Source organism: Myxine glutinosa, chromosome 2 (assembly GCF_964187855.1).
Source record: "Myxine glutinosa chromosome 2, kmMyxGlut1.1, whole genome shotgun sequence".
In the NCBI taxonomy this organism is placed as follows: domain Eukaryota; kingdom Metazoa; phylum Chordata; class Myxini; order Myxiniformes; family Myxinidae; genus Myxine; species Myxine glutinosa.
In genome coordinates this window covers 137537406-137562864 of record NC_136262.1, presented here as the reverse complement: position 1 = coordinate 137562864, position 25459 = coordinate 137537406, and the positions used below count along the sequence as shown (strand labels likewise).

The 25459-nt window shown below is 45.0% G+C and overlaps 2 protein-coding genes across 3 annotated transcripts; both read right to left on the bottom strand.

The window, feature by feature from the left end:
* Positions 1-2124: 2124 nt before the first annotated feature.
* LOC144890660 (uncharacterized) lies at positions 2125-9158 on the bottom strand. Its single transcript, XM_078771715.1, has 2 exons — positions 2665-9158; positions 2125-2620 (listed from the first exon to the last, which is right to left on the bottom strand). Exon 1 carries the CDS (start codon positions 9147-9149, stop codon positions 5715-5717), a length of 3435 nt encoding a protein of 1144 aa, XP_078627841.1. The 5' UTR covers positions 9150-9158; the 3' UTR covers positions 2125-2620; positions 2665-5714.
* On the bottom strand, positions 2125-25031 carry DTWD1 (DTW motif tRNA-uridine aminocarboxypropyltransferase 1). 2 transcript variants are annotated; one of them, XM_078771717.1, is made up of 7 exons: positions 24738-25031; positions 18374-18514; positions 17947-18214; positions 10021-10470; positions 3648-4113; positions 2622-3603; positions 2125-2448 (listed from the first exon to the last, which is right to left on the bottom strand). In XM_078771717.1, the coding sequence occupies exons 1-4, from the start codon at positions 24906-24908 to the stop codon at positions 10238-10240; spliced, it is 813 nt and encodes a 270-aa protein (XP_078627843.1). In that variant the 5' UTR covers positions 24909-25031; the 3' UTR covers positions 2125-2448; positions 2622-3603; positions 3648-4113; positions 10021-10237. The 2 variants fall into 2 exon arrangements, with proteins under 2 accessions (XP_078627843.1, XP_078627842.1); XM_078771716.1 differs by having other exon boundaries at positions 2751-4113.
* Positions 25032-25459: the final 428 nt, after the last annotated feature.

Sequence of the window (25459 nt, the reverse complement as noted above, 5' to 3'; positions counted from 1 at the left end):
CGGGTTGGGGACCGGACAAGCTGTGGACCCTTGGACCCTCAACCCAACCATCTACAAACCCCGTGTGAGTGAGTCTGAGTGTGAACAGGCCCGTGTCCAGGGAATAAGTAAGACTGTATAAGGCTGCCCTGTGTATCTGCTTCTTCCTCTTCATTGTACATTGCTTCTTTTTCTTCCTCTTCTTATCTGTACAAATTGTGAATAAATTACCTGTTCTTCCTGTTTTCTTCTTAATCCGATCGTCTTAGTGATTTCTCAATTGGGTAAGCGTGGCACGATTACAACCGCTTAGAATCGGGTTTAGTACCTGTTAACGGCCCGAATCGCGGCTCGCTTCGCTCGGCGTGTCCACTAACGCCGTGGTTCGGGTGGGGCTATTTCCTTGCTTCACGGCGTGTGTTAGTACTTAGGTAATCGGACTAATTCGACCAACAACCCTATTTAACACCGACCGGAAGGAACGTGATAGCCCCGGGATCGCGTCGGCCAGTAAAAGGACAAGGGGATTAATCCCTCCTTGATAAGGGGAAGGCCGACGTTTTGAGATCCGCAACAATATACATAGGAGTACATATCTGGAAAATAAACATTTTTATTGTCACATTGGGATGTTTTTTTTTTTCTACACCTTTAAAATCTTTATTTTATTTCAAATAAATTATATACTTGAACACTGTACAGAACACAATTTGATTTTGTGCCAATTCCAAAAAGCTCGTTTAGCAGTATATTAGGTTATGTCGACGAATGAAATGTGCGGCTCAGCATTGGGGACATTGACATCGACATTCAGACAAAATGGTGGATCGTCGGATATAGAGGTCGTGCTCGGAAACGCAAAGCAGGAGTTTCAAAGACTCTTTCCATGTTATTTTTCTCATTGACTCTGTGGGGTAAGGTGTTCTTTGACCTCTATCGCTTGATAAATAACAGGTGTTAATAATAATGGTTTATTAAAGAAACAACTAGAACGCCACTCAGTAGAGCGCATACTCCCGCCGTGGGTCAAGTTGGAATAGTACGATTTCACAAAAGTTTGAGGGAGTAGTTCATTGACAACACAAGATAAGACAACACAAGACAGGCACTGCACAGATATATATTTAGAATATATAGAAGATTATGTTAAAAAAAAAACAAGGCAATTTCACTTACATTTTCGGATTCAGCGTTCAATTCCATATAAGTGAGTGTATTTTGAAGCATGTGTGACTTCAAATAAAATTGTAAGCCAGGAAAACGTTCGTTTCATTCCTTCGGGATACAACATGTAAAACTGGCCCAAACGTCAAAACAAAACTCGCTCATTTTAAGTCGTACAAGCCAATGTGACCACTCATTCTTCTGGGAAGAATCCCGTGCACATGCTGGTCACACTTATAACTCACCTAAGTCTTTATAAGTTCATCAAATACTGACACCGCGATTGAGATTCGCTGAGGTAAATAAATGTTGATATCTCTTCTGAGGTAAAAAAACAACAAAAAAAAAACAACACTTTTAAAGCATTATACGTATCAAACGATACATTTTATGAAACGGGGAAACCGAATACACACTTTGGTGGTTTTAAAATGACAGAATATGTCTTTATTAGAAAGGAAAAAAAAGCACCTTGAAGACGACGCTGCAAACAAAATACACCGCTCTAACGCATAACCACGAGTTTTTTAAACTACATTTACAACAAATATGAAAACTATTTTCATATCACAGTTAAATATAGAATATATAGAAGATAATGTTTTAAAAAATGAGCACTATCTTTCAATGGTAAACAATCATTCAAAAAATTCCTGGATCCGGAATAATATCCTGAGCTTCACCAAAAACTAATCAATTCTTCCTTATCCCAAGGGCAATCGTCCCACCAACTTTCATCCAAATCCGTTCAGAACTTTTAAAGATATCTTGTTCACAAACACACACACACACACACACACACACACACACACAAACACAGACACGATCGAATGCATTACTCCCTAGCGGGAGTAAAAATGATTTTTAGTTTAAAATATAAAAGCTCCCCTGGAAGAAACTGTCGGATTATTTGTCAGGAAGAAAAATAGGAAAACAACCGAAATTAAAAGGGTGACTAATGGGAAATATTGCAGAACATGATTATTATAACACCTTTTATTCTTTTATAAAATCAGCCAATAAAAATGTACATTTTCAAGGTGATCTAAGACTTTCGCACAGAAATGTACGTCATACATAAACATTGTTTGTGACATGAGAGTGCCATAAATGATTTTTCATAAGACAATTTATACATCAGCAATCCGGGAATTCTCAAGTACTGAACTTTTGTCATGATCATCGGTCCAAAATGTGCAATATTTAGCATTAACAGAGACTTTCATGAGAGACCAATGATGGTGAACAAGCATTAACAGAAACTTTCATGAGAGACCAATGATGGTGAATAAGCATTAACAGAAACTTTCATGGGAGACCAATGATGGTGAATAAGCATTAACAGAGACTTTCATGGGAGACCAATGATGGTGAATAAGCATTAACAGAGACTTTCATGGGAGACCAATGATGGTGAATAAGCATTAACAGAAACTTTCATGGGAGACCAATGATGGTGAATAAGCATTAACAGAGACTTTCATGAGAGACCAATGATGGTGAATAAGCATTAACAGAAACTTTCATGGGAGACCAATGATGGTGAATAAGCATTAACAGAAACTTTCATGGGAGACCAATGATGGTGAATAAGCATTAACAGAAACTTTCATGAGAGACCAATGATGGTGAATAAGCATTAACAGAAACTTTCATGAGAGACCAATGATGGTGAATAAGCATTAACAGAAACTTTCATGAGAGACCAATGATGGTGAACAAGCATTAACAGAAACTTTCATGAGAGACCAATGATGGTGAACAAGCATTAACAGAAACTTTCATGAGAGACCAATGATAGTGAATAAGCATTAACAGAGACTTTCATGAGAGACCAATGATGGTGAATAAGCATTAACAGAGACTTTCATGAGAGACCAATGATGGTGAATAAGCATTAACAGAGACTTTCATGAGAGACCAATGATGGCGAATAAGCATTAACAGAAACTTTCATGAGAGACCAATGATGGTGAATAAGCATTAACAGAGACTTTCATGAGAGACCAATGATGGTGAATAAGCATTAACAGAGACTTTCATGAGAGACCAATGATGGTGAATAAGCATTAACAGAGACTTTCATGAGAGACCAATGATGGTGAATGAGCATTAACAGAGACTTTCATGAGAGACCAATGATGGTGAATAAGCATTAACAGAGACTTTCATGAGAGACCATTGATGGTGAATAAGCATTAACAGAAACTTTCATGAGACCAATGATGGTGAATAAGCATTAACAGAAACTTTCATGAGAGACCAATGATGGTGAATAAGCATTAACAGAGACTTTCATGAGAGACCAATGATGGTGAATAAGCATTAACAGAAACTTTCATGAGAGACCAATGATGGTGAATAAGCATTAACAGAAACTTTCATGAGACCAATGATGGTGAATAAGCATTAACAGAAACTTTCATGAGACCAATGATGGTGAATAAGCATTAACAGAAACTTTCATGAGAGACAAATGATGGTGAATAAGCATTAACAGAAACTTTCATGAGACCAATGATGGTGAATAAGCATTAACAGAAACTTTCATGAGAGACAAATGATGGTGAATAAGCATTAACATAAACTTTCATGAGAGACCAATGATGGCGATTAAGCATTAACAGAAACTTTCATGAGACCAAAGATGGCGAATAAGCATTAACAGAGACTTTCATGAGAGACCAATGATGGTGAATAAGCATTAACAGAAACTTTCATGAGAGACCAATGATGGTGAATAAGCATTAACAGAGACTTTCATGAGACCAATGATGGTGAATAAGCATTAACAGAGACTTTCATGAGAGACCAATGATGGTGAATAAGCATTAACAGAAACTTTAATGAGAGACCAATGATGGTGAATAAGCATTAACAGAGACTTTCATGAGAGACCAATGATGGCGAATAAGCATTAACAAAAACTTTCATGAGAGACCAATGATGGCGAATAAGCATTAACAGAAACTTTCATGAGAGACCAATGATGGCGAATAAGCATTAACAGAAACTTTCATGAGAGACCAATGATGGTAAATAAGCATTAACAGAAACTTTCATGAGAGACCCATGATAGGGGGGGGGGCCTGGGGCATCAGTCACTTCAAGTTTTTGAAAAAGTTTGATTTTTGGTACCATTTTGAAGCTTAGGGTCTAAGTAAGAATTTTGGTCCGAGTGGACAAAGATCACATGGAGTCTTCATACATTCCCGCCATTTTCCAAGATGGCCGCCATCAAAATCTAATACTGACAATATCTCGGAAACTAATCAACCTAGAAACATGAATTTGGTGTCTATACCTAGGTTTTCATGGTCAAGGAATCCAATAAAACCATTTCTGACTACATCAGAGTATTTATTTGTCCCGAAATGGTAAATTACACAACAAACGTTATAGCAGAATTTAGCAGAATTATGCATGTTAACAATTAAGCACATACGAACGTAAATTCTATAAAATACCATGAATATAAACCGAACATTCTATTTTCATTGTTCTTAGTGATATTTGATTGATTAGGTAAGTGCAACTAAAGAATCATTACTCATTCTCACAACCATCATGGTCATTTAGTTGGGACATGTGCACTTGCATAAACGTGAGCACTTCAAGTCAGCTTTTTTGCACTTGCATGACGAGCAAGGTTTTGTGCACGCGCATTTTACGTCTAGATCAAACACATCCCTGGCAAGGGGCAACGTGGTCCAGATGGGAACCAGTTGGCCATCTTTTTCCATCCATCCATGATTGCTTGGGCTTGGGACTAGTGCCAGTGGCTCGTGCGCTGTAGTCCAGATGCTCGCCTGGAAGACACTCCTTTTGAGATGTTGGTCCAGCGCATCACTTGTAGGGGGTATTCTTTCCACATCCCTAGTCCTGTGACAGAAAACCCTCATTCGAACAAGGTCAACGTTGGTGTCATCAGTGATAGGTTCGTTGGAGTACATTTTGCAAACAAAGTGACTCACCACTTCCCTCAACTCTGGCGATGTAAGAAACGGGGTGCTAGCAATTGTCGCAAACTCACTCAAGAGGGGTGGAACCTCATCTTTCCGCTTGAAGCAGTATCGCTTGCCCTTGAATTTGAAAGCTGACGTGCTGTCTGATCCAGTGAATGCATGAAAGAGAGCCAAGGCTTTGCACGTTGTCACACCCAAACTTGAGGCAATGTTGTTGAGGGAGATCATTTTGACTGTCTTTCCTGCTTTGAAAGAAATCCAGATATCTGACTCCGGATTCACCGCCTTGATGTGGTGGAAGTTACACAGAAGTATTACGACAACGTCTGTGTCGCCAGTATAGACCATTCCCAGTGATGAATATTGGAGGGCATGAAGAAGATGTACCGGGACACGAGTGTCTGCCTCCTCATGATTACATCGTCCCATGGGCGGTCCATTCCCTGCATTGAGGACTTGGTCACCAGAAGTGATATAAACCTGTTTGCCATCTTGGAATGGTGTTTGCACAATGCTTGTTGACAGGAATGAGAAGAGCTCTTTTTTATTTTCGGCATTAGCCAAAAAGTTTTGCCAGTTTCCAGGCACTTTGGCAGAACCAGATACTCACTGTCGTGTGCCTGTTCCTCGCTTTTCTCTTGTGGTCGCTTTGATTGACATTGTGCGATACTGATCCCATACAATATCCACTCTCGCTGCTCTTTTCAACTCATGCTGGATTCTTGGGCAGAATACTTTGGTGAAATATTCATCAAATGTTTTGCCTTGGACAGTTGTGCCAGGAAGAGAGTGGATCAGTGCACCACCATCAATAACGATGACCCCATAATCATCTGGTGCGACGAGCTCCTCATCCGCGGATAGTCCGGTACTTGCACTTGCTTCCATAATGCACGCCAATAAATCTGACTTGGTGCAAGAGTTGACGGACCCATCAGAAGCCAGTGCATCTGGTGATGAGGAGGATTCGTGACGGAAAAATTCCTCCAAATTTCCACCCCGGCTATCAACCATAATGAATGCTTGTCCATACAGCTCTGTATGTTGTTTGAAGTGCTGCACCTTCTTCTGAAGTGCTGTCTTTTTTCGAGTTTTCTCCTCATGGAACAGCAGCAAGTTGTTTTTCTTGATCGGAGCTGCCAGAGGTACATCATTTGAGTCCAGCACATTCTTCCGAAAGTGGTCATACTGCTCTTGTCCTCTAGATTCTAAGACACGGACCGATGTGGCGGCAGACTTGTCAACACACACTTTATTGTCTAATGTAACTAGTTCTGCACTACTCTCTTCAAAGGGATTCCCTCTGCTTTGCAGCACATCCATGAGATTTGTGACATGACGCCTAAATCGGTGCTGGGATGTACTTCCTTCCTCGTGATGAGGGAGCTCTTGATCTTCGTCGTCATCTACATCAGTGAATTGCTCTAGAACACGGCTAATTTCTGGACCAGTTGCAATCCAGCGTTCTAGCATCTCAGGGTTCTCTGTGATCCCGATCACTCCCCCAACCCCTTTCACCCGTTTGTTGGCCTGCTCATGTGCTTGATCAATCGGAATGGAAGAGTAACGATGATTGCTTCGACTTATTGCCCAGTGACCTGCTTCAAACTCCTCTTGGATGCTAGATGGAAGACTTTCAAGGTCTCTGATGAATACGGGAACCCACCTTGCATAATTCTGGTGATCAAGTGCAAAGAACAGAAGCACAAGGTTTTGCAGAGTAGCCACCATAAGTTTGAACTTTCGCTCTCTGTGTGATCTAATAAACATGAAGATGAGCTGTTCGTACTTGTGAATGAGTAACCAGAACTGCACTGTTGGTTTCTCTTTGCAAGCTACAGAGACCCAGTCGTCGAAGGTCATTTCACTTCCGCCGTCCTCATAGGCTCGTTTCAGTAGACTATCGAGCACCACAACAGTAATCTGGTGAGCATACCGTGTTCTCATTGGATCATTTGCTCTCAAGTAAGATGTCGCTGCAGCTACTGTCAAGGCAATGCCAGCCTCTGCAAAGGCTTCAGGCCATCCAGACCCTCGTAGGAAATCTCCCATAGTCGCCCACAAAGCCATTTCGATGTGGAGCCCTCCCAACATCACCAGAAACGTATCTTCTCCAAAGAGTTCAGGAAAGGTCCATTGCATTTTCTTGGCAATATCAAAGAGTGGCTGGTCCACTGCCATGATTGGGATTTGCTGTGGGTTGAGGAACTCGGTTGTTTTCTTGACCAGGTCCATTCCATGTCGAATCATTTTTGGTGTAGCTGCTTTATCACGGAATAGTGGTAGCATGGCTTCAATACATTTCTCTGTTGATCCCACAGCATCCGATCGAGAAGCATGATATGCCGACCACATAATTGGAGGAACAGTTTCACTTTCAAATTCCATTTGCATATTTTCCTGCACCATTTTCATCCAGGCCTTTTCATGGTGTTCCTCCTTGTCAAATGACGCCATGGACTGTGGCTGCACGTCTTTCACAGGAGGTTGGGTGACAAGATTCCGGCTCATAGGTGGAACAAACGTGTACAGAGGAGGCAGCATTGGTCCCTTGGTGCTTGATGCTCGTCGATGGAAGTCGATTTCTATAGGTTCTTGGTCCAGCCCTGGGTTTTCTACTGAAGGAAACTGAAACATGGAGATACCTGTTCCATGAAATGAGGATGTGGCTGTTCTGGACGTAGGATTGTGATCTAGATTGTCAAGGGCTGCAACCGTAAAAATCTGCTGACGAAGGTTGCTAGGACAGACTATATCAGCGTTGGCATGTGCTCTTTCAGCAGTAGCTTGTGCATATCCAACTTCAATGGTAAGCACTCTCTTATATGACACGCTAAGGCAATACTGATGTAGCAGTTGTACCAGTTTCTTGCTCCTTGTTTGGGAATGCAGTTTTAAGGCCAAAAACACTGCAAGAGGAGGCTCACATCTCCAGTTTGCAGGAAGAGAAGTGATGTTCAACATGGTTAGTTGACTCATGGAGAGAACTGTCCTGGAATTGTCTTGCATAGGAGATGATTTAGGACCAGTAAGCAGTTGACGAAAGAAATATTTCAGCTTTGTTGGAACAGCAGATTCCTCACAACCTTCAGGAAATGACCCCTTGAAATTGAAAGCAGTATCATGATCCAAAACTGCTTTACGTAGAATTGATGCTGCCAACAGTAAGGTACGTGATTCTTCCTCTGGTGTCTGGCTCGCGCTGGAGATGATTTTTCGAGCTGTCTCTGAGCAAACAAGGAATACTCGATTTCGGATCCCTTTTTCTTCTGTCAGATGTGGGAAGTGTTCAAGTACTCTCTCTTTCAGGCGTGTGCAGTTCACTGTCTTACGAATCTCATGCTGTCCCAACCTTTCCGTCATCATATCTGTCAAATCTTGGAGAGCAAAGATTCTACGTCCTCCAGCAATTTCTTCACTGACGAATTGTAGTAGCTCATTTTCTACTGTGATTTCAGTGTCTTGGGTGACTTGACCTTGTTTTGTGCTGATTAGCATTTCATAATGCCGACGGTTGAATTTAGTGTAGCAATATCGATGATAGTTAGCTTCAATAGCTACCAGATCTCCTTCTGCAAGCCGTGCTACAATGCGATCCTCTCCCAATGAAACTGCTTTGTCATGGATGTTCTCGGTGAGGGAAACTTTTTGGAATGAATGGTCATCTTTACTCGTTTCTTCATTACAGAAGAGACATAAATTTCGATTAGTTTCTGTGCTAGATCTTCTTGGTCGTTTTCGTAGAGGTGGCAAGCCTTTGGAAGAACGTGTTTTTGCCCGGTCAAGTGCTGATGCCTTGTACAACTGACGACATGTTTTGTGCCAGGATGCTCGATTTGCTTGCATAGATCCTTCATCTGGAAGTTCCAAGTTTGGGTGAGGTGCAGCATCAACATCTCGGAATTGATTTACAAGGCTGATAATATCTTTGTATGCCTCCGCCCTACGTACACCAACTGGGTTGTCAAGAGGACAGACAAGTTCTTCGTTTGTTTTTTCTTGGCAGAGGACACACAACTCACAGTTCGTTGTCTCAGCCATCACACTAGCCTGGAACGAAAAGAAAATACATGTAAGTATATAATAACCAAGCATAATCAAGTATACATGGACATAACATAACACAAAAATCTGACAAGTAGGGATTCAGCAGAAGCAGTTGCACATACATATGAATTATCCAAACCGATTTCCAAATATACAAAATGTATTCATGTGTGCTGACTTATATAACACAATGGCTATTGTATTTAGATATTTGGATACATACTGATATATCAACAGATATATAATGCGACTAGAAAATGTGCTAATGAGTTCGTGTACTGCACAGATATTCCAGCAAACAACCTAAGCTGATTCCATGATCACAAAGGATAAATGTGAGATCCTAATTGCCATGGTTATTTTTCTACTTTTGGGGAACAGAGATACACCTACTGATTTAGAGACATAACTGTTTGCTTCCCTGGCCATAAAATTCTAGGCATGGACACCAACAGCATGACTGAAGGTTTAGTGGTTTTGGAAGTATAGCCGATATAGGATTTTGGTGGCGGCCATCTTGAATTTTACCATTTCGGGACAAATAAATACTCTGATGTAGTCAGAAATGGTTTTATTTGATTCCTTGACCATGAAAACCTAGGTATAGACACCAAATTCATGTTTCTAGGTTGATTAGTTTCCGAGATATTGTCAGTATTAGATTTTGATGGCGGCCATCTTGGAAAATGGCGGGAATGTATGAAGACTCCATGTGATCTTTGTCCACTCGGACCAAAATTGTTACTTAGACCCTAAGCTTCGACCTGGTACCAAAAACTAAACTTTTTCAAAAACTTGAAGTGAAAATGAAAATTTGTTCATGGTGGGAACCCCACTATGATGGTGAATAAGCATTAACAGAGACTTTCATGAGAGACCAATGATGGTGAATAAGCATTAACAGAAACTTTCATGAGAGACCCATGATGGTGAATAAGCATTAACAGAAACTTTAATGAGAGACCAATGAGGGCGAATAAGCATTAACAGAAACTTTCATGAGAGACCAATGATGGTGAATAAGCATTAACACACTTTCATGAGACCAATGAGGGCGAACAACCCGCAGGGCAAAATGCACATCAATCGTGGTACAGTTTGTCGGCCTTAGCGCTGTGAACGAGGCCATACATATAAGAGTAAAAGAAAAGCAAGTCGTCATAGGAGCCTGTGGGTGGCCTGGCCAGCACCAGCTGCTCGTACTCCTCAAGGAAGTAATAGAGGGCTTCGATGGTGGCGAGGTATGTGCTCGGTTTGCCCTTTTGCCGTCGCCAGAAATGGGTCTCGTGCTTACGTAGTTCCACACATTGCAAACCTGCAGCACGAGTCACCAAACCACACAGTTATCTGTTACATACAATACAGCGGTGTTTTCATCACAGGTCATCTCTGCAGTAACACGTGTATCGTGACCATTTACCTGCAGCACGAGTCACCAAACCACACAGTTATCTGTTACATACGATACGGCGGTGTTTTCATTACAGGTCATCTCTGCAGTAACACGTGTATCATGACCATTTAACTGCAGCACTCGTCACCAAACCACACAGTTATCTGTTACATACGATACGGCGGTGTTTTCATTGCAGGTCATCTCTGCAGTAACACGTGTATCGTGACCATTTACCTGCAGCACTAGTCACCAAACCACACAGTTATCTGTTACATCCGATACGGCGGTGTTTTCATCACAGTTCATCCCTGCAGTAACATGTGTATCGTGACCATTTACCTGCAGCACTAGTCACCAAACCACACAGTTATCTGTTACATATGATACGGCAGTGTTTTCATTACAGATCATCTCTGCAGCAACACGTGTATCGTGACCATTTACCTGCAGCACGAGTCACCACACCACACAGTTAACTGTTACATCCGATACGGCGGTGTTTTCATTACAGGTCATCTCTGCAGTAACACGTGTATCGTGACCATTTACCTGCAGCACGAGACACCAAACCACACAGTTATCTGCTACATACGATAGGGCAGTGTTTTCATGACAGGTCATCCCTGCAGTAACACGTGTATCGTGACCATTTAGGGGGCGTCTCGTATAAATGAGCAATTCATAGATCCCAGATCTTCACCAAGATCCGAGCACTTCCAACAACGGTGGTTGTAAACTTTTTGAAGATTGATAGTCGAAAAATGGCGATCAAACTTTGTCAACCTCGTTACCGCAAAGTCACCACTGATGGCACAGGGTGCTGGATTGCCAACACCTGGCGTCGCTCCAATTCGGCCACACTTGCCTTACCTTACCTTGCCTTACCTTGGGACACAAAGGTGATCCCGGGGGAGGAGGCTGTTTCACAGCACCACTTGGTTGTCTGCGACATAAGGGTGAAAGGTGCGAGGAGAGCTCAGCGTCTGAAGTACCAACCGAGAATGAAGGTGTAGAGGTTGAAATAGGTGACAATAAGGCAGGCATTAAAAGAGAGGCTGAGTAGGGTAGAGGATAATGTGGTTGAGCTTGAAAGTGGTTGGATGTCAATGAAAGCTAGTCTGTTGGGAGCCATTGGTGAGGTATGTGGATGGACAAAAGGACCACCGAGGCACTCGGAAACATGGTGGTGGGATGATGAAGTTGGAAAGAGGATTGACGAGAAGAGGAAGAAGTTCAAGGAGTGGTAGAAGGCGAAGGGTACGGGAGCAGAAACAGCAGAGAATGAAAGTTATAAGGCAGCCAAGAAGGCTGCAAAGAAAGAGGTAGCAAAGGCGCAGGAGGCATGTAGGAAAATGTTCGGAGAACGCTTGGATTCGGAAGAGGGTCAGAGAGCAGTATTCAGGATTGCAAAGCAGATAGCGAAAGAGAGGTGTGATGTGATGGGGGTGAGTTGCTTGAAGGATGAAGTGGGACAAATCGTTGTCGACCCAGATGGAATTAAAGGAAGATGGAAAAGATATATGGAAATGCTGTTGAATACAGAGAATGAATGGGATGGCAACATAGAGAGTAACCCAGTTTTAGGACCGGCAGAGAAGATAACTGAGAAGGAAGTTGAGGAAGCGATAAAAGCAATGAAGAGTAGAAAAGCGGGAGGGCCGACGGGAGTTGTGGGAGATATGTTGAAGGCAGCGGGAAGTTGGGGTGTGAAGAGAATGACAGAGATCTGTAATCTGGTGGTGAAAGAAGGCCGCATTCCAGTGGCTTGGGCACTGAGTACCGTCGTCCCTCTATACAAGGGGAAAGGTAACCCTCTGGAGTGTGGCTCGTACCGAGCGATAAAGTTATTGGAGCATGGAATGAAGGTATTGGAAAGGGTGTTGGAGAGGAGGATAAGGAAGAAAGTGAAGATCGACGAAATGCAGTTTGGATTTATGCCAGGAAGAGGAACGACAGATGCGCTTTTCATTGTGAGGCAGTTGCAGGAGAAGTACATGGAGAAGAGGAAGAAGTTGTTTCTTGGGTTTGTTGATCTGGAGAAAGCATTCGATAGGGTTCCACGCAAAGTATTGAGATGGGCATTGAGGAAGTTAGGAGTGGAGGAATGGTTGATCAGAGTTGTGATGGCAATGTACAAAAGCGCGTGCACAGCTGTAAGGACGAAGGACAGGAACAGTGGTGAGTTTGAGGTGAAGGTGGGAGTGCATCAGGGATCGGTACTAAGTCCACTACTATTTGTAGCTGTGATGGAGGTGCTGGCTCAGGACATAAAGGAGGGTTTACCGTGGGAGTTGTTATATGCAGATGATCTGGTGTTGATTGTGGAAAGTATGGATGGACTGAAGGAAAAGATAAACAAGTGGAAGGAATGTATGGAGACAAAAGCTCTAAAGGTAAATATCGGAAAGACGAAGGTGATGGCAAGTGGTAAAGCATGTGGTGAGGTGGAAAGAACTGGGAAGTGGCCCTGTGCTGTGTGTAGGAAGGGTGTCGGAGTGAACTCCATTCAATGTACAATGTGCGCTGAGTGGGTTCATCAAAAATGTAGTGGCCTGAGAGGGTCATTAACCAGTGTGGCAGCTACATTCAAATGTAAGGTGTGCACAGAGGGAGCTGCAGATGGAGGAAATGTTGAGTTGGATCTTGGAGACGGCGTGAAGCTGGATGGTGTGAAAACATTTTGCTACCTCGGAGACATGCTGAATGGAGAAGGTGGATCAGACTCGGCAACTGTTGCTCGAGTGAGATGTGCATGGAAGAAGTTTCGGGAACTGAGTGGCGTGCTGATGATGAGGGGAGTGTCGTTGAAGCTGAAGGGAAAGGTGTATGCTGCATGTGTGAGAAGTGTTATGATTTATGGGAGCGAGACATGGGTAATGAACGTAGAGCAGCAACGAAGGCTGGAAAGGGTGGAAATGCGAATGGCTCGGTGGATGTGCGGAGTATCGTTGAGAGAGAGGAAGACAACTGATGAAGTGCGAAAGATGATGGGAATAGAGCCTGTGATTGATGCTGTGAAGAGGAACAGGTCGAGATGGTTTGTTTTTTTGTTTTTTTCAAATGTAAATGTTTGGTCAAATGTTTGGTCATGTTTAAAATGTTTGGTCATGTGTTGAGGAAGGATGAAAGTGACTGGTTGAGAAGAGTGATGGAAATGAATGTAGAAGGAAGTAGAGGACAGGGAAGACCGAGAAAGACTTGGCTAAAGATGGTGGAAGAAGAAATGCGGGCAAGGGTGTTAACAAGGAGAGATGCATAAAATAGGGCAAAATGGAGAAGATTGTCATGGGGACCGCAAGGCTAACCCCCGCTCTCGCAGGGAAAATGGCCTTTAAAATGCATGTTGTTGTTTGCCTTACATTGTTTCATTGAAAACACTGAAATTGCATTTTTGACTTTAGCAATGGAATAAAGGCATTTTGCATCAATCCCAAGAGCATCATTTGAACGTGCTCATAAATAACTGTTTTGTTTGTGAGGAACGCTTTTTGATTTGTTTTTCCATGTGCAGCCAATTAACTTTCCACCGTATTCGTTGGTACTTTGTCGAGCACGTGACATCGATGAACTGCATCTCAGCAGCAAAAAATGTCACCAATGTGTTAGCAGCAAAAAGGTGTTCGACATCCAAAACCACCGACCAGTAAACTTGCGAGAATTGTGTTACATATCTTACTGCAGACATGACCCAAAACCCAAGTTAAAATTTCTGTATCAAGTACCTGAAAAATTTACCAACACACGTTCGAGACCTGTTTGTCCCACCTGAAAACCATCCAAAGTACTTTAGCTTCTATTTAACCTAATGCAAGGCACACCGAATTAGAAGGGTACTCGGTAGAGCACATACCTTTGTATCCCACGGATAGGCCGGATCTGCATCAGGACTTGAACCAAGATCAAAAGGGCTTGTTATTCTCAAGTACGCAACTCATGCATCCACTAGGTTTTACCATAATCTGTCCACAGTTTTTTGAGATACCGTGCTGTATATCATGTTTGGCCGCTTCTCTTAATGGTGAAGAATCACGTAAAAACAATTTAAAATGATCGCACCTGGATCTTCACCAAAATCGAATTAATTCTTCCTTTTCACACACTCAACCTGTCCACCAAGTTTCGGCCGAATCCGTCCATAACTTTTTGAGATACCTTGCTCACAGACGAACAACACACAGAGTGGTGAAAACACAAGCTCCGTACGCCTTCGATGGTGGAGGTAACAAACCCTCGAACATAGCAATTGATCAACAAGGTCAAGAGGGTTCTACTGATGCTTCAACGAAGGGATAACACTTGAAACATCATCTTTAATTTCCGTTCCATGGAAGTTAGCACACTTTTGTCAATTTACACTTGATATAACCTACAGTTCAGGCTTCTTAGGAGGGAGGTTCTCATAATGTAAAGCATCCTCACAAAGTGTACATCAAGCCAGGATTCTCATTTGGGAGCATTTGTTTGGATATGTTCAACATCCTCTTGTGACTTTTATAAAATATCAGGTATGTGATTATGTGATGGTGCCCTGGTCAAATACCTGCCTTGTGCTCTGCAGTCCCTGGTCAAATATCTGCCTTCCGGTCTGCAGTCCCTGGTCAAATACCTGCCTTGTGCTCTGCAGTCCCTGGTCAAATACATGCCTTGTGCTCTGCAGTCCCTGGTCAAATGCCTGCCTTGTGCTCTGCAGTCCCTGGTCAAATGCCTGCCTTCCGGTCTGCAGTCCCTGGTCAAATGCCTGCCTTCCGGTCTGCAGTCCCTGGTCAAATGTCTGCCTTCCGGTCTGCAGTCCCTGGTCAAATGTCTGCCTTCCGGTCTGCAGTCCCTGGTCAAATGTCTGCCTTCCGGTCTGCAGTCCCTGGTCAAATGTCTGCCTTCCGGTCTGCAGTCCCTGGTCAAATGTCTGCCTTGTGCTCTGCAGTCCCTGGTCAAATGCCTGCCCTCCGGTCTGCAGTCGCTGGTCAAATACCTGCCTTCCGGTCTGCAGTCCCTGGTCAAATACCTGCCTTGTGCTCTGCAGTCCCTGGTCAAATGCCTGCCCTCCGGTCTGCAGTCGCTGGTCAAATACCTGCCTTCCGGTCTGCAGTCCCTGGTCAAATACCTGCCTTGTGCTCTGCAGTCCCTGGTCAAATGCCTGCCCTCCGGTCTGCAGTCCCTGGTCAAATACTTGCCTTCCGGTCTGCAGTCCCTGGTCAAATACCTGCCTTGTACTCTGCAGTCCCTGGTCAAATGCCTGCCTTCCGGTCTGCAGTCCCTGGTCAAATGCCTGCCTTCCGGTCTGCAGTCCCTGGTCAAATGTCTGCCTTCCGGTCTGCAGTCCCTGGTCAAATGTCTGCCTTCCGGTCTGCAGTCCCTGGTCAAATGTCTGCCTTCCGGTCTGCAGTCCCTGGTCAAATGTCTGCCTTCCGGTCTGCAGTCCCTGGTCAAATGTCTGCCTTGTGCTCTGCAGTCCCTGGTCAAATGCCTGCCCTCCGGTCTGCAGTCGCTGGTCAAATACCTGCCTTCCGGTCTGCAGTCCCTGGTCAAATACCTGCCTTGTGCTCTGCAGTCCCTGGTCAAATGCCTGCCTTGTGCTCTGCAGTCCCTGGTCAAATGCCTGCCTTGTGCTCTGCAGTCCCTGGTCAAATGCCTGCCTTGTGCTCTGCAGTCCCTGGTCAAATGCCTGCCTTGTGCTCTGCAGTCCCTGGTCAAATGCCTACCTTCCGGTCTGCAGTCCCTGGTCAAATACCTGCCTTCCGGTCTGCAGTCCGTGGTCAAATACCTGCCTTGTGCTCTGCAGTCCCTGGTCAAATGCCTGCCTTGTGCTCTGCAGTCCCTGGTCAAAAGCCTGCCTTGTGCTCTGCAGTCGCTGGTCAAATGCCTGCCTTCCGGTCTGCAGTCCCTGGTCAAATACCTGCCTTCCGGTCTGCAGTCCGTGGTCAAATACCTGCCTTGTGCTCTGCAGTCCCCGGTCAAATACCTGCCTTGTGCTCTGCAGTCCCTGGTCAAATATCTGCCTTCTGGTCTGCAGTCCCTGGTCAAATGCCTGCCTCCCGGTCTGCAGTCCCTGGTCAAATGCCTGCCTTCAGGTCTGCATTCCCTGGTCAAATGTCTGCCTTCCGGTCTGCAGTCCCTGGTAAATGTCTGCCTTCCGGTCTGCAGTCCCTGGTCAAATGTCTGCCTTCCGGTCTGCAGTCCCTGGTCAAATGTCTGCCTTCCGGTCTGCAGTCCCTGGTCAAATGTCTGCCTTCCGGTCTGCCTTCCCTGGTCAAATACCTGCCTTGTGCTCTGCAGTCCCTGGTCAAATATCTGCCTTGTGCTCTGCAGACCCTGGTCAAATACCTGCCTTGTGCTCTGCAGTCCCTGGTCAAATATCTGCCTTCCTTTCTGCAGTCCCTGGTCAAATGTCTGCCTTCCGGTCTGCAGTCCCTGGTCAAATGCCTGCCTTCTGGTCTGCAGTCCCAAGTCATCGCAGTCTCTGTGCCATATGGACATGGCGAGTAATGCCGATATTGCAATTTCTGAATGCATGTGCAGTCGTACTCAATTCCGACCGCACAGTGGCTGAGTGTCCTCCTCGGGGAGATGTGGTGTGGAGTCGTCAATAATTGGTGAAGTGAACACGTCATCGCATATTCCAAGAAAGGTGCAACTACACGTAAGTCTTGACGTGAAGACTCACGATTCCATCACCAACTCCAGGACCAACATATTTGGCTTTGGCCAAAACGCCAGAACTTACATGATGCACCTGCACAAAACAAGGCTCACACATTTTCATGGATGTGACATATTTGTCGGCATTTTCCAGAACGGTGATTGTTACATAACAATGGAAATTAAATCCTGCATCAGGAATGTTATTTTGCTGTATATCAACAAGCACACCACGGAAGGATAGAATGAAGAACCCATCAATTCAAAGCTATAACCTTCCTCGTCCTCTCCAATCTCATTCTTCCCTCCAGGTACTCCAGGTATTCAAGACAGCTGTTCACCACCATCTCAGATCATCCCCAATTCCAAAGCATGATATTTTCTACCTTCGCTAACCCCCACCCCAAGCCCTTCTTCTTCCAAACTTCCAGTTTTTCCCTCCTGTGTGTTTCCTTCTGTATCGATGTTCTCCTCTCCTGCCCCTCATTCCTCCCCACACCCATTGTTTGTCTAAGTCTCCTTCTATCTTGGCCTTCAACTCTGCTCAACTGGTGTCCCCCCTCACTCTCTACAATTCCTTTTGTCCTGTTATGTCCTGATCCGTTCAGTGTACTAGCTCTTCCATGAGCCTCGACTATATGTATAAAAAAGGCCAAAGCAAAGTTGGTGAAACAATTATTTAATTTTTTTTAAATTTATTCAAGGTGAGCTATTGAAAGACCTTCAGATAGCCCTGCGACTTGTTGCTGCTTTTCTTACCTTGTAATCGTTCATCCAGAATTATTTTATTTGTTTGGTTCCAGGTGCAGTCGATGAAAACGGCTCTTTCAAAGGGAGCGACCCCTGCTACCTTCTTCTCTCCAGGTATCGGTTGTGATCCGTGTAAACACTTCATCCTCTTCGCAGCATGCTCTTCCCTCGAGTGATCGCTGCTCTCTATTGGAGGCAAGCCAAGCCGTGCACATCGCTGCTTCTCCATCAACTTCTCCAGCGTCAATGAACCTGGTCTAGGAAACACCAGTAACACCTGTAAATAAGGAGAGGTGAGGTAAGGTAGAACAGGGTAAGTTCGAAGCAGTAACAATCGTAAATAAGGTGGAACAGGTGAGAATAAAGCGCTCCCCTCGCCCCCAAAAGCTTCACGTATTTAGCCTTGCCATGTCATGCATCCATTACATCATGGCACCTTGTCAGGTTTGTAAAACTCTGGTATGGAGGGATAGGTGTAGATTGTCACGTCATCTGGTGCGAGGATCTTAGCATGCACGGCTGTGCTCTTCCCATCGGTCTCATTAGGATGTTTGATAATGTCTACCTTCAGTGGGAGCTGCCAGGGAAAGAAGAGAAGGTCATAGACTACTCGGATTTCTGAGAAATGTGAATGTTCGGTGCATTTTTGGGTAAAAGTTGGGAACCTCACTTTTTAACATAACTAGGGTATGCTGAATTCGATGAACCCGGTTCCCAAGCCAAATTTTGAGATTTTGACCTTCTAATTAGCATAAACAAAATGGCCGCCAAATTGCCATTTTTGGACAATTTCTTTGAACAAGCATTTATATATCATGTATGTACCTGCAGCTCTTTTACTTTAACTTTACAACTTTTACCCCAAAATGCACCTAGAAGCTCATACACGGCCTTTTTTCATAAATCCGTCTAGTCTATATTATGGGTGGCGACATATTGAAAGAGACATTCAATCTGATATTGAAATTGGACACTATAAAATGGGAAATGGTTTTAATAAGACAATGTTTCATACAACCATTTATTACCCTGCGCTCGCGAGGCGAAAAGCGGGGTTAAGCATTCAGTTACGTACAGACGTGTGTGTGCCGTGTCTGCATTTTAAAAATTCATTTTCTCGGCAACCGTTGGTCAGATTGACATGAAATTTTCACCATAGGAGGGCCTCCTCCTGCAGAATATTTGTGAATATTATGACGTCATAGGTCACGTGGTACAGGCGCCATCTTGGAAAAACGTCACCTGTATATCTCCAAAACCGCTCCATGCAGAAAATTAAACATGGTGCGTTGTCAAGTACTCCCCGTGGGGAATAAGATATGTTGATGATGACGTCATCGGTGCCTTAATTATGACGTCATAATTCGACAAGTACAACACTTGATCTGATCAGTAAGAAAAAAAAAATCCTCTGCCATTGTTAGTCAGATTGGCACGAAATTTTCAGAATATGAGTGGCTCCTCTTGTGGAGTTTTTTAAATGATAATTATGACGTCATATGTCACGTGGTACAGGCGCCATCTTGGAAAAACTTCACACCTCTATATCTCTGAAACCACTCCATGGAAAAAATTGAGACCTGGCTCATTGTCACCTACTCCCCATGGGGAATAAGATATGCTAATTATTTGGGGTTGCCAAACAGTTCAATCTTGGTTTCATCAGACCACAGAATCTTGTTTCTCACAGTCTGAGAGTCCGTCAGGTGCTTTTTTGAAAACTCCAAGCGGGCTTTCGTGTGTCTTTCACTGATGAGAGGCTTCCGTCTGGCCACTCTGCCATAAAGCCCAGATCGGTGGAGTGTTGCAGTGATGGTTGTCCTTCTGGAAGTTTCTCCCATCTCCACATAGGATATCTGGAGCTCAGCCAGAGTGACCATCGGGTTCTTGGTCACCTCTCTTACCAAGGCCCTTCTCCCCCGATTGCTCAGTTTGGCCAGGCGGCCAGCTCTAGGAAGAGTCCTGGTTGTTCCAAACTTCTTCCATTTAAGAATTATGGAGGCCACTGTGCTCTTGGAAACCTTCAATGCAGCAGAGATTTTTTGTAGGCTTCCCCAGATCTGTGCCTCGACACAATCCTGTCTCTGAGCTCTGCAGGCAGTTCCTTCGACCTCATGGCTTGGTTTTTGCTCTGATATGCATCGTCAGCTGTGAGACCTTATATAGACAGGTGTGTGCCTTTCCAAATCATGTCCAATCAATTGAATTTACCACAGGTGGACTCCAATCAAGGTGTAGAAACATCTCAAAGATGATCAAGAGAAATGAGAGGCACCTAAGCTAAATTTCAAGTGTCATAGGAAAGGGTACGAATACTTATGTCAATGTGATATTTCAGTTTTTTCTTTTTAATAAATTTGCAAAACTTTCTAAAATCCTGTTTTCTCTTTGTCATTATGGGGTATTGAGTGTAGATTGATGTGGGAAAACATGAATTTAAACGATTGCAGCATAAGGCTGCAACATAACAAAATGTGAAAAAAGTGAAGGGGTCTGAATACTTTCTGAATGCACTGGATGTACAGGGTGAATAATTATTAAAGTTTTCCTTTATTTTAGCAATCTGTAAATATGATTTCCTTTTAATTTTACATTTCTGCTTCTATACATTTTGCCTGCCCTGCCAATAACAAAATTCATCGGCTTGCTGTCACTTAATCCTGACACGTTTCCCTTATTTAAATAATAATATAATTTACAAGGCTTCAGGTTGTTGTTGTTTTATATCCCTGGACAGTTCTCTCAAACAAGCCCGTTGCACGGAGACAGCCGATCGATCTCGCAGGAGCGACCCAGAGATCCCCCACATCCAGGATGGTGTACCCCACCTTCACAAAGTCAGGGCCACGACAGAGTTCGAGAGAGAAAGAGAGACAAGAGAGAAAGGGCCGGTCCATGGGGACAGATCAGCACTCTGACCGTTTCAGGTTGTCGATAGTTGTAAGTTTCAGGTTGTCCTGATTGGTGTCCAATCTGAACCTTTGGCTCAAGATGCTGGGATACCTGGTTCAAATCTTATAGACTAATTCTGTATCAATTTGTCCGTTATCTTCTAAGACTCGTGGAGGAGCCTCCTTTTTGGGCTTGTCCAAGGATGGTCATGTACTTGGTTGTAGGCCTTGTGAAATTATTTGGGGTTGTCCTTGGGCAGGTTTGCCTTTCCTACAGAGCAAGGTTTTCTATAATACCACAAGAATGTCTACCGGAGCTGAAAAGTTGGATAGGATCGCTGCAGATGAGATGAAAAACCCCCTTTGTTTGAGAGAGAGCATGACTGTATTGCCACGTCGCCGGTGATTAAGATCACGGGCGGCAGATAGCCAAACGTTGCTTTACTCCAAGGTGTATTTCAAAACTTGACGGGATTATCTTTGGCGCGCTCGGGAGAGGCCCGAAGCCTTATCTAATTGGACGGACGCCATGGGGTTTATTACTCACCCCACAAACACAAATACGAGACGAGCAAAATTCACAATACAAGAATGAAATGCCAAAAACAAAGGATTTAATGAAAATGAATGCAAGGAAAATAAAAATGAAATAAATGGTGAGGTAAAACAAAATTCTAAATGAGGGACCCTCCACACGGACACAGAGACACGACAAGAGAGGACAAATAAAAGAAAATGTGTTTGTGTGGTGCGTTGGCTGGTACTCAGCCTGGCGTCCTCAAACGGCCATCGAAAGCCTGGTGGTCGTTGGAAGTCCGTGCAGCCACCCGTGCGGGAAACGCTCCAACAAATGGTGCCGAAAACGCCCAGGCGTGAGCAAGCGGCCGACCGGCCCTTCCTCGCTTCCACCGCCAAGCGGGACGTGGCTCTCTCCTCCCCCGAAAAGCACCACAGGCAACAACACCCCCTCCTCCAACGTTGCAAAAGTCCCAAAGCTCCGACAGGTCTCATCACCAGCGCACCCAAGACAACAGCCCCCACTCGAGATGAGAGCCAGAACGAGAGTGAGGGAGGGGGATGCAACCCCCTTTCTCCCTCGCTGACGTCACTCCCCGGCCGATCCTGACGTCCCATTACAACAGTCCGTGGCCACGACCAAACGTCGTCGGGGTGGGACCTCACGGCCTTGCTTGATGCCCAATGATGAAGGTCGAGGTGTGGCCTCCCCATCACGAGTCGTCGGTGGGTGGAGTCTAATCTCTGTTCGGAATGTTCGGATGACGTCAGATGATGTTCGGATGACTCCCCCCCCCCCCCCTTCAAATTTCAAGTCAATTGGATGAAAATTGAGGATTTTAGAGATTTGTAAAAAAAAAAAGTGGTTAACCTTTGGCCTATGTTGACCTTTTGGCCTACGCTGATCTCAAAAATAGTTGGTCGTTCAATTCAGTTAGCCGATATGTAAATCCTATTCAAATTTCAAGTCAATCGGATGCAAATTGAGGGTTTTAGAAATTAGAAAAAAAGTGGTTGATCTTTGGCCTATGTTAACCTTTTGACCTCAAAAATATATAGGATTTTGTCGGACCACGAACTCTACCATTTGGTGAAGTTTCGTGAAGATCGGTTAAAAACTGTAACCTGTAGGCAAGTACGAGTGGAAGGATGGACGAACGGACGCACGAAACACACACACACACACACACACACACACACACACACACACACACACACACACACACACACACACACACACGTATATATATGTATGTATGTATATATATATTCACATACATACACACACACACACACACACACACACACACACACACACACACACACACACACACACACACACACACACACACACACACACACACCCTCTCCTCTGGCGATACAACAACAAAGGTAAAGAGATTGTGACAGAATGGTGCAAGGGGTAGCGCGTGCACACATATTGGTGATGTCAAGTCGGGGTTCGATTCCCGAACCGACTATAAACTGTCAGATCGGTGCTTCGCAGGCACCGATTGTTGTATGGTGAAGTACATCGGATGGGCGTTAAGCTGGCCATCCTGTCTGCCGGCATTAGTTAGTGGACATTAAAGATCCCACGGTTTTCTCCGCGATCAGTCAGGCGAGCTATCGCCGGCACCCTGAACAAATCACAAATCACTGCAACAGCTTACAGGGGGCACTGCATCAGTGGCACACTCAAGAATTATGCAAACGAGAAGGGGGAAGGGGGAGGGGGGGAGGAGGGATGGTGGTTCATTTATTACATATGCAATTTAAGTATCTGCTCCATCACATATTGAGCTACGAATGGCTCTGCCCCGAGATCGGAGGCGTAGTCGTACCACTACGTGCCCTTCAAGTTGCACGTGATCGATGATCGTGCACCGCTCGAGGACTCCTGTGTAGGTACCTCGAGGACTCATGTTTGAGTCCCTCAAGGACTATGACTCGTGTTTGGGTCCCTCAAGGACTCGTTTGGGTCCTTCGAGGACTATGACTCATGTATAGGTCCCTCAAGGACTATGACTCATGTCTAGGTCCCTCAAGCACGATGACATGTTTAGGTCCCTCGAGGACGATGACATGTTTAGGTCCCTCGACGACTATGACTCGTGTTTAGGTCCCTCAACGACTATGACTCGTATTTAGGTCCCTTGGCGACTATGACATGTTTAGGTTGCTCGAGGACTATGACATGTTTAGGTCCCTCGAGGACTATGACTCATGCTTAGGTCCCTTGAGGACTATGGCATGTTTCGGTCCCTCGAGGACGATGACCCGTGTTTAGGTCCCTCGAGGACTATGAACCGTGTTTAGGTCCTTCGAGGACGATGACCCGTGTTTAGGTCCTTCGAGGACGATGACCCGTGTTTAGGTCCCTCGAGGATGATGACCCGTGTATAGGTCCCTCGAGGACTATGACCCGTGTTTAGGTCCCTCGAGGACAATGACCCGTGTTTAGGTCCCTCGAGGACCATGACCCGTGTTTAGGTCCCTCGAGGACCATGACCCGTGTTTAGGTCCCTCGAGGACCATGACCCGTGTTTAGGTCCCTCGAGGACCATGACCCGTGTTTAGGTCCCTCGAGGACTATGGCTTGTGTTTAGGTCCCTCGAGGACTATGACCCGTGTTTAGGTCCTTCGAGGACGATGACCCGTGTTTAGGTCCCTCGAGGATGATGACCCGTGTATAGGTCCCTCGAGGTCTATGACCCGTGTTTAGGTCCCTTGAGGACAATGACCCGTGTTTAGGTCCCTCGAGGACCATGACCCGTCTTTAGGTCCCTCGAGGACCATGACCCGTGTTTAGGTCCCTCGAGGACCATGACCCGTGTTTAGGTCCCTCGAGGACCATGACCCGTGTTTAGGTCCCTCGAGGACTATGACCCGTGTTTAGGTCCCTCGAGGACTATGACCCGTGTTTAGGTCCCTCGAGGACTATGACCCGTGTTTAGGTCCCTCGAGGACTATGACCCGTGTTTAGGTCACTCAAGGACTATGACCCGTGTTTAGGTCCCTCCAGGACTATGACCCGTGTTTAGGTCCCTCGAGGACTATGACTTGTGTTTAGGTTCCTCGAGGACTATGACTAGTGTTTAGGTCCCTTGGCGACTATGACATGTTTCGGTCGCTCAAGGAATATGACTCGTGTTTAGGTCCCTTGGCGACTATGACATGTTTAGGTCCCTCGAGGACTATGACTCATGCTTAGGTCACTTGAGGACTATGACATGTTGAGGTCCCTCGAGGAGCACAAAATAAACGCTCACGTGTCCGTTTGTGAATCACGTGGTAACACGCATTAGCCATTACGTAGTTGGGGAGGGGACTCGCAGCAAATGATTCGGAAGACCATGAAGGACGTCCGACCCGGTCCCTATCCCGCCGAACCTTTACGCGCGGGACGCGCTGCGGGTCCAGGTCCTGCACGAGCACGTGACACGAGTAGCAGTAGAACATTCGCGAAGCGCCGCAGCGCGGGCAGCGGCTCCGACCGGCGGCGCGACGCTGCTGGAGCGCGTCCTGACAGGACAGCCGAAGTGCCGCAAACGGTCCCGCCATTTTACACGCAGCACACCAGGAGCACCGGGATAACGTGATAACGAGATCGTGAGGAGATTTACGTGAACGGATGACTAGGGTGTTTGAGCGCCACTTTCACGGGATCTCTGCCTGTCCACTGTCCACACCATCTCCTTCAGTTTGGTTATTTTTCTAATTTCTTTAATAGTTTTTCCTCAATGAAATGTGAAATTGTAATGTGAAATTGATCAGCATTTAGGTAAATCACTTCCTGTAGGGACTTCCGCTGACGTTCTCGTTGTTGTTGTTGTTGTTGTTGTTGTTGTTGGCGGCGGCTGGGTGGTATTCACACATGGGAGGATGCCAATTGCAAACTGCAAGATGACGTCAGAGTCAAGGTGAACTAAAGTAATTTAATATCAAGGTGGTACTGTGGTGGTACTTCATTAATATTAATAAACTCGATAGGCCTTTTACCGCGAAGCTCTTCCTCCTCAAACAAACATATGATATGAAGTGATGCACATGCGAACATCGGCAGGTAATTATTCGCTTATCTACTTATTATGTACGCCTGGAAGGTAATGCAC

Coding starts and splice junctions, on each gene's coding strand:
- LOC144890660 (XM_078771715.1), bottom strand. CDS start 9,149: ATGGCTGAGACAACGAACTGTGAGTTGTGTGTCCTCTGCCAAGAAAAA.
- DTWD1 (XM_078771716.1), bottom strand. CDS start 24,908: ATGGCGGGACCGTTTGCGGCACTTCGGCTGTCCTGTCAGGACGCGCTC. Junction 18,515..24,737: donor AGCGCGTCCCGCGCGTAAAG/GTTCGGCGGGAT, acceptor TTTCCCTGGCAG/CTCCCACTGAAGGTAGACAT. Junction 10,471..17,946: donor TCTGGATGAACGATTACAAG/GTAAGAAAAGCA, acceptor CTCGTGCTGCAG/GTTTGCAATGTGTGGAACTA.